We start from the raw sequence: 17,956 nt of genomic DNA, 5'->3' as shown, positions 1-17,956 counted from the left end.
CATTTACAGACCCATCCAAACTTAACTAGACACTATTTTGTATTGTTTTTTAAAACTACCCACCATTCTTAATCAAATAGTTCTTTACTATTCATCTAATCAAATAGTTCTTATGGCTAAAGTGCTTGAATGTTTTTTAAAAACCAGCGATCTGTATGGAAGTTTTATAACTTTCTTAGAAAATACTTTATTGTATATTTTCCAGTATGTTATGAGTTACGACCTCGTAGTCGTATAGATAAAAGATTAACTCTGTGAACATAAACTTTTATCCAGACGATAGCAAATTGCAGATAAATAAGGTTGAATATTATCTAACTGACATGAAAAGTATATAAAACGAGACTTTATAGAATAAACACCTAATTACAGCGATATACATGTTCCACTTTAAATAGAACCTAATAAGATGAGATTTAGGTTATCTGAAATCTTGTTATTCTAACAACATTATGGTAATATCAAATGCTTTATAATTAAACATCATAATATTATGTAAGTTATTATGATTTATTTACTATGTAAATTCTAATTAATATACTTCATACAATAATATTATCTCGTAAGCTTAATTTCAAAAGCACTAGAGAGTTTTAATATTATTAATAGCTAGTGCTTGTGATGTTATTAACGCTAATTAAGTTATTTTTGGTTTGCATGTGTTTCTTTATGAACAAATTAAGTTAATCAATATTTAAATTAAATTGTTTTTGTTTTTATGTGTTTATTTATGAACAAATTAAGTTAATCAATATTCAAAACTATCCAAGTAATTTTCTTCTGTAAAACAAGTATAAATAACTACCTCTTCACAAGCACGAAATATATAAATAATGTACTTAGAGTTAAGACATGGATTTTTTTTTCAATATAATTGAAAATCATAACACCAAGTACTCAACCCTTGGAGATTGCAGAAAAATAGGTCGGGTAATAAGATTCGATGTACATAGTTATCTCAACGCTCTATTTATGACAGTCTTCGTTTAGAGTTAGACGATAGATAAAATATGCTAGGTGCTGATAAAGCACTTACCAACGATGGACAAGGTAGGCCTCTTCTCTTAATATTTATATACCTACCTAAAGTATTACTTTTATCATATCATGTGAAAATCAAACAGCTGATAACAAATGCAGTTGATAAGGCAGAAAGGAACGTCGGTATAATCTCTGCGAAGCGAAATCGAAATCATATCATCAAAATATTATCACGACCGTTTTGATGATGAATCTATTTTAAGCTCACAATGTGTCATGGGCTTTGATAAAGGGAGATGGATATTGCAGCTATTTTGTTTATTAAATCAACAACAACATATTTGTAGTAACGTATCTACCTAGGTACATACATGTACATTACAGATTCTACAATATACATGTAGATTTTTTTAGAAAGAATATTAGCCATGATACTAATCATGACTATTACTCCCCTTTCCCTTCAATTAAGCGTAAAGCTTGTATAGGTACAAGCTTTACGCTTAATTGAAGGGAAAGGGGAGGTGTGGGTAGTGGGTACGACAATAGTGCAACGGGTGGGGTTTGAACCGCCGACCTTTCGGAATTCAGGCCGCTCTTCAACCGTTGAGCAATCGAGGCTTATTAGCCAGATTGTTATTAGTTACCAAAATATTATTTCCGTGAAAGTGTTTAATAAATGTGGAATGTGTCTGTCTGTCTGCTAGATTTCACGGCTCCCCCGTTTATCCGATTTCAACGTTATTTGGTACAGATCTAGCTTGCATCCCGGGGAAGGATAGGCTACTTTTTGTTCCGGAAAATCAAATGGTTCCAACAGGATTTAAATATTCATCTACAAGTCTTAAGTCACGGGCATCGTCTATTTCTTACAGAAATAGTTTGCGTCCCGGAAATAGATATAGGATATCTTCTTATCCAGGAAAATCAAAGAGTTCCTACGGGATTCTAACCGAAACTTTTTATGAAAGTTTAGATAGTCAATAGGTGAGTACGAGTACGTCTAAAAGTATAAAACAGATAAATAAGTAGAACAAATACATACTTTTACCTAGAACTTCATCGAATGTCTTCCATAGAATCTTCAAGGTAAAGAATTAACATAATTTCTATAATGCAAATAAGCACATCTGTATGAGTCACATTTCTCCTCAAAGCGGTAAACAATTACAGGTAAATTGTACGGACACCTGTGCAAAAAGACATCGCTTCTTGCTGTTTCGTGACGCAAGATAGACAGACGGCTTTAGCTATAGAATGAAAAACGTGACACAAAAACGGTTCTTGATAAATCATTATGACCAACTTTGCAACAAAAAAGAATCTATTTTAATGCCAGTGCAATACATTATACTATATCCTATACTGTATAAGTACCTACATTTTATTTTAAGACAATGCATCTTCCTGGGACGTTTTTCATCACGTAACAATATGACATATAAGGCGAATAGTGTTTAAATATCTATATACACGAAGTTCTTGTTTAAAAAAAGTAATTTCTGAAGCATAGGTGTTGATGAACCCATAACAAAAGCACTTAATCACGTATCCGTAGCACCCTAGTTAGTAGGATGTTATGCCAGTAACACAGCTGATCCAAGTATAAACAAGTTTACCTTAAATTACTTGTAAACACCCATATCCCGGAATCGAGGCACAAAATGTTAAGATAAACTTCCTTTCACTGTACGAGAGACCACTTAAGAACTCGCGAGATGCAGTTTGGGAGCTATAAAAATATGCATTCCCGATTTAATTAACATGTTCGTAAAGTATCAGAGGACGTAGGACGTGCGTCTCTGACCGCATTCGGTTGTAGACTGACTGAAAACGTGCGGTTCTGTTTGAACTTTGAGCGCAAAACCACCAGGTATGAGGACATAGAGGCACAGAGGTCTGAATAAAGTGGCCGCGTATTGTTGTATCTATATTATCTGGTATTACTTAGACTATATCGACTGTAACTGATCTTATCAAAGCATAAATGATGGTACCTTCGTTTCAAATCTTCCAATACAATTGAAGACATCACGCGCTGAAGCAAAAAAACAACGACGATTATTTCTAGATATGTAGATAATAACAGCCAGACAAAAAATATCAATGGAATAACGTTATACCTACAAATGGAAGTTGCCTTTATAGCCTTAGAAGCGGTTTAAACAAAGCAAACCCTATAAAAATTAGTCTCAGAATTACGGTGTAACAAATAGATTAAATGTCATTTGAATAATCTACCTAAGACTACCCCTTTAGTTAACAAATATGAAAGAGCAAAAAGCTTCACATTTCAAACTGAACAAATATGTAAATATATTTGAATTTTTTTTTGAAATCCAATTAAAGTTTGGCAACTGCAGATCTTTTACGGCGATACATATTTTAACGACCCAGTACAAAATATTGACGTGGCAATATTCCGAATCATAAAATTTGTACATAAAGCTGCGGTGGATAGGTAGGCTAGGTACCTTTTTTACTAATATCTTTTTATTTTCATGCAAAAAACCACTGTCGACTTTTTTTTAAAATAGTTCCTCGAATCTTAGAGTAGATATTAATAACTCAAAATTTAAAAAACGCCCGACACAAAAACCTCTATAAGTTTTAAACCAGGCTTTTGAAAGTTATCAGCTCTTTTCTAGTTGCTGTAACCTTCACTTGTCGGGGGTGTTATAAATTTTTAATTTACACTTGTAAGTTTGGGTAACTAAGCCCTGTCCACCCCCTTATATCGTCCAACCATTTGCGTCTTTGGCGACCAGCTAGGTGATTAGCTAACTCAGTGTCTAATACTGAAAGATAGCCATCAAGGTTGGTTGGTTCTACATTGCTGCTTCACTGGGTGATATTAAAATATTTTTTCTTAGAAAAACTTCATTGGAAAAAAAGAGTCATTTAGCGTTAAACAGTGAGTTTTTAAAACGTTTAAATAACTTCACTGGCGCCCTTTTTCATCATAACCAATAACAAATTCTAGATTTCATCCTATCAAATTGATAATTATTCCTCAAAGTGTGATCCCACAAAGACTTCCGCTCAATATACCGTGACATTTAAAGAAACGATTGATAAGATATAACGATGCCATTACAAGCGAACCTCAAAGGTACAAAAAAATTACCGAAGAATGCCTCACCTTGACTTCAATTTGATAATGACTATGAGTAATGACTTCCATGTGATTGGTCGTACTTATTGGAGACTAACATTTTATCATTAATCACTGGTTAAGGGGTTATAATGGACCAATTTTAATATAGTATAAGCTGACCCAGAAAATGGCACCGGGCATTTGTTCTAAAAACTCAGCCAACCCAGGAAAGCATTAGAGGAATTAATTTCAAATGTTGAAGTTCATGGAAACAATGAAAGAAACTTTTCTTATTCATAATGTTTAAAAAAACATCTACCTTTTCCATTGTCTGAATTTATCTTAATCAAGGTAAAACTGTATTTAACCAAAAGTGAAGATGTCAAGTAGGAATGCTATTATTACTATCGGTCTCTTGTAAGTACAAACACGCCGCGGACTTGCGCCGCCTGAATCCAGCGGCTCCCTACTACTCGTTTGATGTCGTCTGTCCACCTAGCGAGAAATCTTCCAATGCTGCTTTCCGGTAGGAAATCGTCATTCTAGCATCTAGGAACCCCAACGTCTATCGAGTTTACCGATTGGCAGACACTTCTACAACTAGTTGTAGCAGTTACTAATAAACTCAATCAAATAACAACCGATTATAATAATCGCTATGTGTTTATCATAACTTTTCTGCTAGCTTGCTCGCCTTATCTAGCTGGAGACGCAGGCTTTCCTTTTTTAACCCCCGACCCAAAAAGAGGGGTGTTATAAGTTTGACGTGTGTATCTGTGTATCTGTGTATCTGTGTATCTGTGTATCTGTGTATCTGTGTATCTGTGTATCTGTGTATCTGTCTGTGGCCTCGTAGCGCCTAAACGAATGAACCGATTTTAATTTAGTTTTTTTTGTTTGAAAGGTGGCTTGATCGAGAGTGTTCTTAGCTATAATCCAAAAAAATTGGTTCAGCCGTTTGGAAGTTATCAGCTCTTTTCTGGTTTTCTTATTACTTTTATCCCAGGACCACCAGAGGTTACGTATTTTCTGACACAGGAAATATGTACGATTGAGTAGTGTTAGTAAGTACTAAGAAAGCATGCCTAGCCTACGTGCTAGCTTGCTTAGACGGCCAATTTTCAGGTATCTAATAATCAAGGTACATAAAAACATTACTTACCTCACGTAAATTAGCCAAACTGATTTTTACGTATATTTTAGGCAATATCCTTACAAATATGTCGCCAATACTCCCAGACACTTCCCGCGTCGGCCGTATTGCTTTGCAGACGCTTTAAAGTTCCCAAAATAAGTAATTACTTAACTGCACGTAAATTCTGATGCTCCATTTTTATATATGTCCACCAGAAACTATTTTAAAACCTTTTACAAGAAGACAGACCGATCCAGAGGGCTAAATTCAATTTTAATGCCTCTGTGGGTTTGAGCGCGAGGGCATCATTATCTACGCGCATGAGACTGAGTAAGACATGTATTAGGATATATTGACTTCTCTCTCACTCTCTTATAGTTTACTTATGTCAATTAATTATTAATATTAAAAAAAATCTGCTAAAAATAAAAGAAATTGGAGAATTTACGTGAGGTAAGTAATGTTTTTATGTACCTTGATTACCTGATACCTGAAAATTGGCCGTCTAAGCAAGCTAGCAGGTCTGTAGGCATGCGTTCTTAGTACATACTAACACTACTCAATCGTCCACATTTCGTTCGTCAGAAAATACGTGACGGCTGGTGGCCCTGGGATCTTTCACTATTGTAACAGAGGTTCATAATATTATGTCAATTGGCAAATGTCAAGTTGTCAAGATGGACGTTGCCTAGATACATAATTATTTATTTGAAAATAATGTTTTGGAAAACTCCGATACTTTGGATCGTAGGCGCGGAGTTTCTAATTTATAAAATATTATAATCACAGTTAAACGAGAAAACATCAATTCAATTATAATATCCAACAGTCAACCAAAGGCCACGAACAATCAACCCAAACCCAAACCATAGTCAAACTATTTTTAGGGTTCAGTAGGTATCTGTAGAAAAAAAAAAGATGTTGTAGGTAGCCTCGACTGTTGTAGTCGCGTAGGTGTGCATGGCACCATTAAATATCGTAGGAGGCGATGACCCTCCGCGCGGCTGAGGTTCCCGCATCGTAGTCGCTTTGTCGCGCAGGTTTGGATGATGCATTAGCCGCACCTTCTTTTTATTTTATCTGCTTGAACTCAGCTTATTTACTTTGACAAAATACGTTTAAAATTCATCATCATCAGGATCAACCCATCGCCGGCTCACTACTGAGCACAAGTCTCCTCTCAGAATGACAAGCTACCACACTGGCCAAGCACGTATATTGGCACACCTCACGCACCTTTGAGGGAGCATTATGGCCAACTCTCAAGCATGCAGGTTTCCCGAAGGTGTTTTCCTTACCACTTCGTTGTCTGTCTGTGTGTCATCTTTCAAGAGAATCAAAACTTATAAATTGGGTACTTCCCGTTTACGTAGAATCATGAAAGGCAGGTAGCAATATCTTATAGCCCAAGCACTCTACTCCTGTGGCCCAAGTAAAGAGAAAAATCCGACAACTGAATTGTCATTACATAAAAAAAAACTTGTACGGAACTCTTCATGTGTGAGGCAGACTCGCACTTGCCCGTTTTTTGAAAGTTATGTCAAATAAAAATTTGACATGCAATAACAAACAAAATGAAATACAAGCCACTTTATTCCTTATTTCATCGGGTGAAAGTCGATTTCAATTTAATCGTAGGTATATCTTGAAAAGCGAACTATTATACGACTACGTAAAATGGGTACATTTTTAAAGCAACGACATGTTAGAAACAGATATTTCGTTTTGGTCGTGTTAAACTATGTGAGTCATTCAGATAATTCTTGATTTAGTGATGTTCGGTCAAAAATATTTCATGGAACGTATAATTAACATAACATTGATGTTACTTCTGAAGAGATATTAGCTGCCTTATTGGATTTATATTATTATAGAAATTGGGTTTTAGAATGGCACAAATAAACGGTAATTTATGAATAAAGTTTAAAAAGCGTGAAATAAAAATTAAATTAAAAATTTAAAAAACCCCCGACACATAAACCTCTAAAAAGTAAAAAAATAATAGGTAAATATGTATGGGCCCTTTAAGAATAGTATAAATAGTAAAGTTTTTATCCAAGCGTTCGTTGCGTCGGGGGACCGCTAAAGACTATTCTTTCTACAACAGATGACTTTCATAGTTTATGATAGGTAGCGGTCCCCTGGCGCAACGAGCGCTTGGATAAAACTTTACTATTTATACTATTCTTAAAGGGCCCATACATATTTACCTATTATTTTTTTACTTTTTAGAGGTTTATGTGTCGGGGGTTTTTTAAATTTTTAATTTAATTTTTATTTTAAAAGAAAAGCCATGCTAATCATACTAATACTCCCCTTTCCCCTCCAATTAAGCGTAAAGCTTGTGCCAGGAGCGGGTACGACAATAGTGCAACGGATGGGGTTTTAACAGTCCGCTCCTCAACCGTTGAGCTATCGAGGCTTAAAGACTTATCGAGGCTTTTGAGGTACCCAACCCTGAACGTTTAACATGTTTCAGCAATTTAACAGCATATATGGCAAAAATAAGAGAGATGGTATAAGCAGGCCCGTTTCATAAATTGTTAAAATATTTCTTTGAAAAAAAAATTCAATTGGAATGACACAATAGCTGTTAAATTGTAAAAGATGTTCTCGTTTTTTCTCAATATAAAAGATGCCATACCTTTTATAGAAAATGCAATTCATTAAGATAAAATACCACAATGTAATGGCAACAACTTGCCCATGATAATAATTACATATTTAGTGATATGCACACTAGAAGCCAAGTGCATAAAATTTAAAGAACTTTTAAAAATTCATATTTAAATACTCAAGTAGAATTAAGTGTTGCAAAATTAAATATTACGATATACGACGAGTACCTACAGAATAATCTTTTAGCTCACATAATATACTAGTTAGAAGGAAAAATTTTACCTACTAAAAATATTTAAACGAAACTTTCTTGGATTATTTTTATGAAAACCACTATATTATAAATATAACCTCTAGGAATAAAGGGTGCATTTTAAATACAAAAATTAAAATGTACTTGCTTAATGTTTTGTTATCACTACAATTTTCTGTAAAATTATGTTGTATTTGCATTAACAAGTGTAAATTAAAAATTTATAACACCCCCGACGATCCAAAGTATCTGTGTTTTCCAAAACATCATTTTCAAATTCAATTATGTATTTAGGCAACGTCCATCTTGACAGCTTGACATTTGTCTATTGACATAATATTATGAACCTAACGGTTATCTAACCTTCTTTTCTACAAGAAAACTAGAAAAGAGCTGATAACTCTTAAACGGCTGAACCAATTTTTTTAGATTATAGCTAAGAACACTCTCGATCAAGCCACCTTTCAAACAAAAAAAACTAAATTAAAATCGGTTCATTCGTTTAGGCGCTACGATGCCACAGACAGATACACAGATACACAGATACACAGACACACAGATACACAGATACACACGTCAAACTTATAACACCCCTCTTCTTGGGTCGGGGGTTAAAAATAATGCAAGTCGGGATAGACTATCTTAAACCAGAAGGTTCTTGAAGGATTTTTCGAAAAAGGCAAAGATAATTGGGATGTTCTAGAACGTTTGCAAGAATCTAGAGCGCAGTAGCTTGGCCATTGCCAGTCTTATTCGCGCTTTGAAAAGTTTTTATATACTTATTTGAAGTTGTAATTGGATTGTAGAGACGACTGCACTTTACTCTGTTTAGAGAAATGGGAGTATTTAAGTAATAAGAGTAAGAGAGGACTGTCTGGATACTATTGCAACTTTTATTATTTAGATAAAAATGTTAATAGTCTGACTTTATAATCCGCTGGGAGTTATCTTAGACTTGCATTATGAGAAGTCAGTTTTCAAATATTAACACTTTTGTATCAACACTTCTTGCTATTTTTTAGGCACCAAAGTCAAAGAAAAATAACCTATGTAATAATACGAAAAATGAATGAATATACTTGTATTGAACACCACAAAATTATAACGGAAAAACACACACAAAGCAAAACAAACATAGGTAAGTACAATTTGGCAGCCTTATCGCTACCTAGCGTTCTCTTCCAGGCAACCACAATGTGCAAAGGACTACTAATATAATATTCTGTGCTATGAATATTAGAGGTGGGAGGTGCAAGTATAAATATAATACCTACTAACGAAAAAATGAAAAATTTTAAACTCAAGAAAACATACACCTATTCAATCTCCAATAGGTACCTGCACCGTAAGAATACACATAACAACAGCACAGAAACCGAGCTCCGAATATTCGACCGACAAGTTTGTCTTCGAAATAAACCCTTTACCGAACTTTGGTATTTCGAGAAAGCAGGGCAGCGACTGTGAAATAGTGGTACATCCAATTACGTATTCCTTGTTACAGTTGTACCGAAATCCTGAGATGGAAGAAGGTCTCATTCAATTTGTATGACTGGATCTTGGAACTAGGGAGCTAAAATAAAGGTGATACTGATATATACCTGCTCGACAGTGGAGGCAAGAGTTATGACTCAATATAGCTTATAAGATAAATGGGAGCAGATACTTGTTTCTTCAATCTGCGAATATCTATAGTTTTATTTTTTCAGGATGACCAGTTTGTTATACCTTACAAGTGTAAATCAAAAATTTATAATACCCCCGACAAGTGAAGGTTACAGTAACTAGAAAAGAGTTGATAACTTTCAAACGGCTGAACCGATTTTCTTGGATTATAGCTAAGAACACTCTCGATCAAGCTATCTTTCAAACAAAAAAAAACTAAATTAAAATCGGTTCATTAGTTTAGGAGCTACGATGCCACAGACAGATACACATATACACACGTCAAACTTATAACACCCTTTTTGGGTCGGGGGTTAAAAAGGTTATACCGGATTATTGTTATAGCCATCTTAAAGCTTATAAATTGACAAGCCGATCCGCCCCGACTTCACTCGAGGCTCGGGAATCGGGTGGGTGGTCTAAGTTATAAAAAATTTATAGTTTTAGGCCCAGCTGTAAGAACTGTAATTTCATACGTAAGTAAGTCAACATGTCCTTATACGCAGAAGAAAGTGATGATAATCCAGATATTTCATTATTCATATACCTTTCATAAATAATTGTGAACAAGTGTAAATTAAAAATTTATAACACCCCCGACGATCTAAAGTATTTGAGTTTTCCAAAACATCATTTTCAAATAAATAATTACGTATTTAGGCAACGTCCATCTTGACAGCTTGACATTTGTCTATTGACATAATATTATGAACCTAACGGTTATCTAACCTTCTTTTCTACAAGAAAACTAGAAAAGAGCTGATAACTCTTAAACGGCTGAACCAATTTTTTTAGATTATAGCTAAGAACACTCTCGATCAAGCCACCTTTCAAACAAAAAAAAAACGAAATTAAAATCGGTTCATTCGTTTAGGCGCTACGATGCCACAGACAGATACACAGATACACAGACACACAGATACACAGATACACACGTCAAACTTATAACACCCCTCTTTATGGGTCGGGGGTTAAAAAATACTACACGATGCATTGAAACTGAAGAGCTGGCACAAAGAACAAAGCATTAGGTAGGTAGGTATATAGTTTTTAAATCACAGAATGTGTTATGTAAAGGTATTAAAAAGATTCCGACGAATTGAGAACCTCCTCCTTTTTTGAAGTCGGTTAAAAATACTTTCAGGGAAAATGTAAGTCGAAAAAGAGCCCCTACCTATATTAAACGTTTTTGTTTGGTTGTAGAGAATTTGTGATATCTTTACAACCTTGATTGAAATGGTAGACCATTTAACTCGTTTTGATCTCAATAGTTGGTTCAGCGTAAATGTAAAATTGGAAGCTGAGCAATAGCCGTAAACACTGAATAGATGGCTGAGGGTTGAATGCTTCAAGGACTTGCAATCGACGGAGTGGCGGAACCTCGTACAATGCATATAAACATGCTGGGAGATTGCAAGAATTAATGGAATAACTGGGAAAGGATCGTATGGATGAAATTAATTAGATAGAGTTATCACTCAAGATGCAAGTGGACGTCAATTGATTGATGATGATGACAGCTAGGTACTCTAAACATTGAGAACTTAAACTTTTTTGTTGTTGTATGTATAATATATGCCTGTATGTACTTAACTTACTAACCTTACTGTGTAAATTATTCTTTTGTATACTTTTCTGGAACATTTTAGTAGTAGGTAGTCAAGTGAATACTATTCTAGAATTCCACTTTTATTCATTTTGATTTCAATGTACCTACTCAAACATAACAAGAAACAAGTCCCATTTAGCACTTTTTACACAATTTCATTCCAGCGCGCTCAGGAAATGTAACTTCTACTGCAGTTAGTTTTTTGAACAGCATAGCTAACTAACTGTGTTATCTTCAATTATTTAAAATGATACCTAGAGAGTTACGAAAAAGAAATAAGAATCATAATTTTTATCTATATTCCTATATCAACAAAATACTAACTAAAACTGGCCACGATTTGCTATGGCTCAGTCTGATATTAATCATTATTATTATGAAAGTAATTAAATCTGTACCCCTTCAAGATTAAAAGTAAGTAGGTAGGTAGGTATATAAAAACATTCTACGTAGAAACGCAGCTTTTTGTAAAAAATTCAACTATAAACGTCTACATTTCGAGTTTTACAAACAAAAACATAACGATTTACAATTATTAATGTAAATTGTAAAGGTTACAAGTATGTAGATACGGATCATTCCTAGCTTTAAAAGTAAATAGGCAAAAAGTATTTTCTTATTTACCTATCTCACTATCTATAGCATTATAAAGATAAAAGAATAGGTACAATGCAGGGGGGTCTTAGCCTTGAATGTCTTCCGCATATGCGGGCCTCTTTATCATCATTTTGTCAGATTGAATTACATTACTTATCAGATTTCTTTCGTAAGAACTAACTTACTAAGTTAAACAAAAATAAATCAAAAGAAAACTACCTTGTAGGTAACTACTTGCAAGTTTTAATCAAATTTTTAAGTGTTGATAGTAAGTACCTAGTGTGGTTTTAGTTTAAATTAGTGTAGGGATCCTTTATCATTTCCATTTAATTAATTTAATCTCCACTTAAATCTTTTAATTTGTTTCAAAAAACTCAGCGAGAATTTGTTAAACTTAACAGTCAATAAAAGCAAAATGGCGTAATACAAGTCAATGCCTGTTGACTTTATACCAACATTTTACCTACCATAGAGGCATGAATACTGACTCCCACCCCCTTTTGCTTTGCAATCCATTTTGCTTTTTACTGGTGCTCAAAGTTTAACGGTATCCGTGACACAACTTTAATCACCTTTCATGCGACTGGTCGGAGAAACGTGTAAGCGATAAGGACTTACCACGATACTTCTGATAACTTCTACGAATTTCGACATTTTATTTAAGAGTACATACCTGTAACAAAAAAGAAGATTATAAGATATCGTCATCAACCCATCACTGGCCCACTACTAAGTACGGGTGTCCACTTCCCACTCTCCTCTCAGAATAAAGGGTTTAGTTAGCTATAGTTCCCGCTGGACATGTGCAGATTGACAAACTTCACATCTTTGAGAACATTATGGAGAACTCTTAGGTTTGCAGATTTCTTTACGATATTCTTCTTCACTTTAGGTACGTACTATTTTCATAGTTCTCGGCACATTTAGATATGAAATCATATTTCTTTTAAACAATACGCAGAGACCTTCTAAATACGCGTAACCACATTGCCTGGTGCTTAGACGTTCCAAGGTTTGGTTTTATCATTTGTTAGTTCATCATGCGCCGTTCATAGCAATCGATAACGCTTTTTTGCGAAAATTGACTTATTAACGTTTTCAATCACTTAAGGAATTATTGTGAAAAGTGTAAACAAAAATTTATAGCACCCTCGACAAGTGAAGGTTACAGTAACTAGAAAAGAGCTGATAACTTTCAAACGGCTGAACCGATTTTCTTGGATTATAGCTAAGAACACTCTCGATCAAGCCAAGCCACCTTTCAAACAAAACAAAAAAACAAAATTAAAATAAAAGCTACGAGTGGCTACGATGACAGACAGATACACAGATACACACGTCAAACTTATAACACCCCTCTTTTTGAGTCGGGGGTTAAAAATAGATAGTAGGTAAAAATATGTATTGCACGGAAAGTAAATATCGAGTAGCCGTGAGGGCAGCTTGACAGGTTCTAATTTCCGCCGTGAACATTTTCGCACCGATCACGATCAAGGAAACTAAGTAGGTGTTCGTTAGTAAATTACTTATATTTTACATCAATAACAAGTGTAAATTAAAAAATTTTTAACACCCCCAACAAGTGAAGGTTACAGTAATAACTAGAAATGAGCTGATAACTTTCAAACGGCTGAACCGATTTTCTTGAATTATAGCTAAGAACACTCTCGATCAAGCCACCTTTCAAACAAAAAAAACTAAATTAAAATCGGTTCATTAGTTTAGGAGCTACGATGCCACAGACAGATACACAGATACACACATCAAACTTATAACACCCCTCTTTTTTGGGTCGGGGGTAAAAAGAAGCGACGAAATGTACCTGATCAGTAAACCTATAGATACCTACTTGCTGAATGCTGATACAAAAGTAGGTACCTACCTAGGTTCCTACCTAATTATAACGATTTCTAATTTTGATCACCTAAGTACTTAAAATGTGTAACAACGGCCTTTATTTCTTAACTTTTTGTTGCAGTCGCATACGATCAATTATATTGCACCAATTAAATGTTAAACCTTGAAACAATTAAATAATATGCTGCTCAAGTATAAGGTACTCATTTTATTATTTTATTGTACAATGTTATTGACCGCACCGCGCCATCGCTTATCTAATCGTATTGAGGACGATGTCAGCGCAGCGAATGCTGGACGACTTTAGACTTTATTGTACAATATTACTGCGTTGCGAGTTAATATTGCGCAATAACTTCACTCCGCGGATCGAAGCGGCTCCGAGCGCACGCGTGTCAGTGTGACGACAAAATGGCGGACAGAAAGTTGGACGATCAAAAAGAATTTATCCTTGAGTGCATTCGCTTATACAAAGATTTGCCGACCCTGTGGAATGTGAAAAGCAAAGTATACTACGACCGGGATAAAAAGGACATGGCGTATAAAATTTTGTTACGCAAGTACAGGCAATGGTTCCCCAAGGCGACGCGAGACGATTTAAAAAAGAAGTTAAACGCCTTGAGAACGAACTATCGTAAGGAACTCAGGAAATACCTCCAATCTGTGGAAAATGAGAGCGATCCTGTATATGAACCGACGTTATGGTACTACAAGGATATGAGTTTTTTACACGATCTACAAAAACCCGGCGCGGAGACAGATTCATCTATGGATGTTGAACAAAACTATGCTGTGATTCTTGACGTGGACGAGGAAAATAGCACTGTAAGTTCTTAATCTTAACAAAAATTTACCTTATTTAAATTGCAATCATTTTTGCATTGCATCTAAAAGTAGATAATTCAGCCAAGTACAGGTCGGGTTGGGGTATATTCGGTTTTAAATTATTCACTGCAGGCGGTCGCTCCCAGCGGCTACAATCTACATACGATATGCAAGGTGAGATATAATGTACTAAATGATGCCCGCAACTTCGTCCGCGTGGATTTAGGTCTTATGAAAATTCCGTGGCAATTCGTTGATTTCCCGGCGTAAAAAGTAGCCTATATCTTTCACCGGGTTGCAAGATATTTCTGTACAAGATTTCGTCAAATTCGGCTAACAGATGGGCAGTGATAAGGTAACAGACTGAGATAGCATACAGGATTCAGGAAACAGACTTTCGCATTCATAATATGCATAATGCATATGGAAGTATGGATAAGGATAGCCTACAAAAATAATCATTTCGTGCAAGCTTGCTTGAACGTCTGTAAATTGATTATATTATTTATGTGATATTTTGCATACAAAAGTAATACCGAAGGGGAGCCCCGACCTCAAAGTTGAGGGAACAGGCAACAGCGCTAAATTAACAAGTTGCCAAACAAAAATCACTTCCCTACATTCTTATTAATATGTGGAGAAGTGGTTTTTTTTTGCAACCATTAATGCCAAAATTACTTAAACATCGTAAATAATGCGGCTAATTCTGTTGTACTTGTATTACTACACAAAATTAAAACGACAGGTCTCAAAATATTGCCGCCCCATTCTTACGCTCCCTGCAAAAAAGGATAGCACTTGACCTTCAATTCAGTTTAGTGTAAATGGTTCAACGCTCAAACAAACAGAGAGACCATCGTAGTGTGCATCAATATTTCACCGTTCTGGCGATCGAGTAGATTTTAACTTGCTCTAAATCGTATATATGCAGTATGCACTCCAGTCGGATTTCAATTTTTAGAGTTCCGTACCCGAGTTGCCGTGTATACAGGGTGGCCAGAGAAGTGACGTCCAAAAGCAAAATTTGGGTGCTTCATATGGAGAGGTATCCAAATCACCCCCATGTATGTTACGCGATTTTTTGTAGTTTTCAAGTTATGATTTTTTTTAATAGGTTTTTAAAAATTTCGACCAGCACGGCTTTAAACATTTTTTTTAAAAAAACCAAGACCATTTTTTGCAGTTTTTTTTTTGTAATTTAATCGTTATGAGCAGTGCTTTAATGCTCAAAAATAATCAGGTTCCTAGCGTATTATTCCTGGCGCTAATTATGATAGAAAATTTGTAGATTACCAACAAATAAATGAATTAAATTAAGATTTCGAATCTTACGAATAACCGGTGCAAGCGCAAATAAGAATCACGTCCCTCAGTCGTTCTCACCTTGTGATAACTGCTACTCGTCTCGTCACTTACTCTTTACCACTACGCTCGCTTTGCTTACGGATTTCGCTGCCTACTTATCTGACTATTGTGCTCGTTTATTGGACTCTGTTTTGCCTAGTGATTTGGACTTTGTTGACTTGGAAGTAGAGATGAGCTTTTTTGTTTTTTTTTCGTTTTTTCGTTGTTTCTTTCTCTTACACCAGTTCTAGCCGTACCAGAGAGTGAGAGAGAAAGCAATATTCTTTACCTGGCCTATTGTTATTCTCGGTAAAAGGGATACCGTACTGCTAAATTTCCGAGAACAGGCCCCTCAACATTCATGATAAAATTAAGTAAAATTGAAAATGTTCAATCTTCATCTTCCTTCGAATCTTAATTTAATTCATTTATTTGTTGGTAATCTACAAATTTTCTATCATAATTAGCGCCAGGAATAATAAAATCAGCAATTAAAATTATTTTTTATCAAATTCCTTTTTTACGAATTTTCCACTTCAGTACCTTTGATGCCTGATTTCAGCGAAATAACTCCCATTAAGTACATTTTTTTTATTATTATTAATAAACCTAAGAGCCAAGCGCAGTTTTTAAAGTTACGTTAAAACTAAAAAACCAGCGTTTTCAATTTTTAATTTAATGTTGAAAATTCAAGTCCTACTCGCTTGAACGAAATTTTTCTGATTTAGTTCAAAGTTTTTGCAGTTTTTCTTAACGCTACGAACCTGATTATTTTTGAGCATTAAAGCACTACTCATAACGATTAAATTACAAAAAAAAAACTGCAAAAAATGGTCTTGGTTTTTTTTAAAAAAATGTTTAAAGCCGTGCTGGTCGAAATTTTTAAAAACCTATTAAAAAAAATCATAACTTGAAAACTACAAAAAATCGCGTAACATACATGGGGGTGATTTGGATACCTCTCCATATGAAGCACCCAAATTTTGCTTTTGGACGTCACTTCTCTGGCCACCCTGTATATAAAAAGTGTTATTTTTTATACTACGGTAAAGAACCCTTCGTGTGCGAGTCCGACTCGCACTTGAACGATTTTTGAACTTGTTTATTTGTTTATTTCTAGGAAAGTCGTGCTTCAACACCAGTTGCTACTGAAGAGTCCCCTATCCGTGAACCAGTACAGTACAGTAGTACTGTATCGGAGTCAACACGCCGTGAAACTCCTATCACAGTTGTAAAGAAACGTGTTGATAAGGACGACAACGTAATGAAAATGTCGTATGAGAATCTCAGTGATAATAAAGACGAATACTTTCATTGGGCTATGGCTTGCGCGTCCGATTTGAGAAAGATGGAACGGACTCAACAGGTGTTCGCCAAGAAAGCAATTGCCGAAATCATGATGGAAGGGCAATTGGGACTGCTAAATCGTTATTCTGTGAAAGTGAATGAATCCCAAGGATATGGACATTCCAGTAAATCAGTAGGTCAGTTTAGTTCATCATCATCGCCTTCCTATATTCATTATGTGGCAGATCAACATTCCCAGGATTTGGATAAGAAACCCTTTGTGAGGAATCCATTGGACGATGATGCATGAATTTTTAATCCCATATTAACTATAGAATATTAAAAATTAAATATAGATAGGTACATAGTTATATAATTTTTCTAATTAAATACAATAAAAATAAATATAAGTTTCTACTTTAATATCCTTTTTTTAATTCCAGGCATTTACTAATTAATAGAAAATATAACTGTGTTTGTTTGTTACTGCTGTAATTTTCCACAGTGACTGAACCGATTTTAAAGAACTCTGATACTGTTTAAATACTAAATACTTCAAAGGATGTTACCTACTTACTACAAATCTTTGAGCCGGTTTACCTTTGGCTACACATTTTTATGGAAATCTGACAAACCATAGACACAAATACTGAATTACATACATTTGTATGGAAAGCGCTGAGGGGC

At 34.9% G+C, this 17,956-nt stretch overlaps 2 protein-coding genes across 6 annotated transcripts in view; one reads left to right on the top strand and one right to left on the bottom strand.

Annotated features, from left to right (window-relative positions):
• Positions 1-17,956, bottom strand: part of LOC123868038 (supervillin-like) — a 267,108-nt gene that overhangs the window by 146,532 nt on the left and 102,620 nt on the right. The gene's annotated exons all lie outside the window — the stretch shown is intronic.
• Positions 14,187-17,672, top strand: LOC123868048. Its single transcript, XM_045910392.1, has 2 exons — positions 14,187-14,638; positions 17,103-17,672. Exons 1-2 carry the CDS (start codon positions 14,225-14,227, stop codon positions 17,577-17,579), a joined length of 891 nt encoding a protein of 296 aa, XP_045766348.1. The 5' UTR covers positions 14,187-14,224; the 3' UTR covers positions 17,580-17,672.

The sequence above is a fragment of the Maniola jurtina genome, chromosome 9 (genome assembly GCF_905333055.1).
Source record: "Maniola jurtina chromosome 9, ilManJurt1.1, whole genome shotgun sequence".
Lineage (NCBI taxonomy): Eukaryota > Metazoa > Arthropoda > Insecta > Lepidoptera > Nymphalidae > Maniola > Maniola jurtina.
This window is presented reverse-complemented; position numbering and strand designations above follow the sequence as displayed.

Bases quoted from the DNA above. Each gene is read 5' to 3' on its own strand.
- LOC123868048 (XM_045910392.1), top strand. From the start codon at position 14,225: ATGGCGGACAGAAAGTTGGACGATCAAAAAGAATTTATCCTTGAGTGC. The intron at 14,639-17,102 runs GTAAGTTCTTAA...GTTTATTTCTAG, and splicing joins TGGACGAGGAAAATAGCACT to GAAAGTCGTGCTTCAACACC.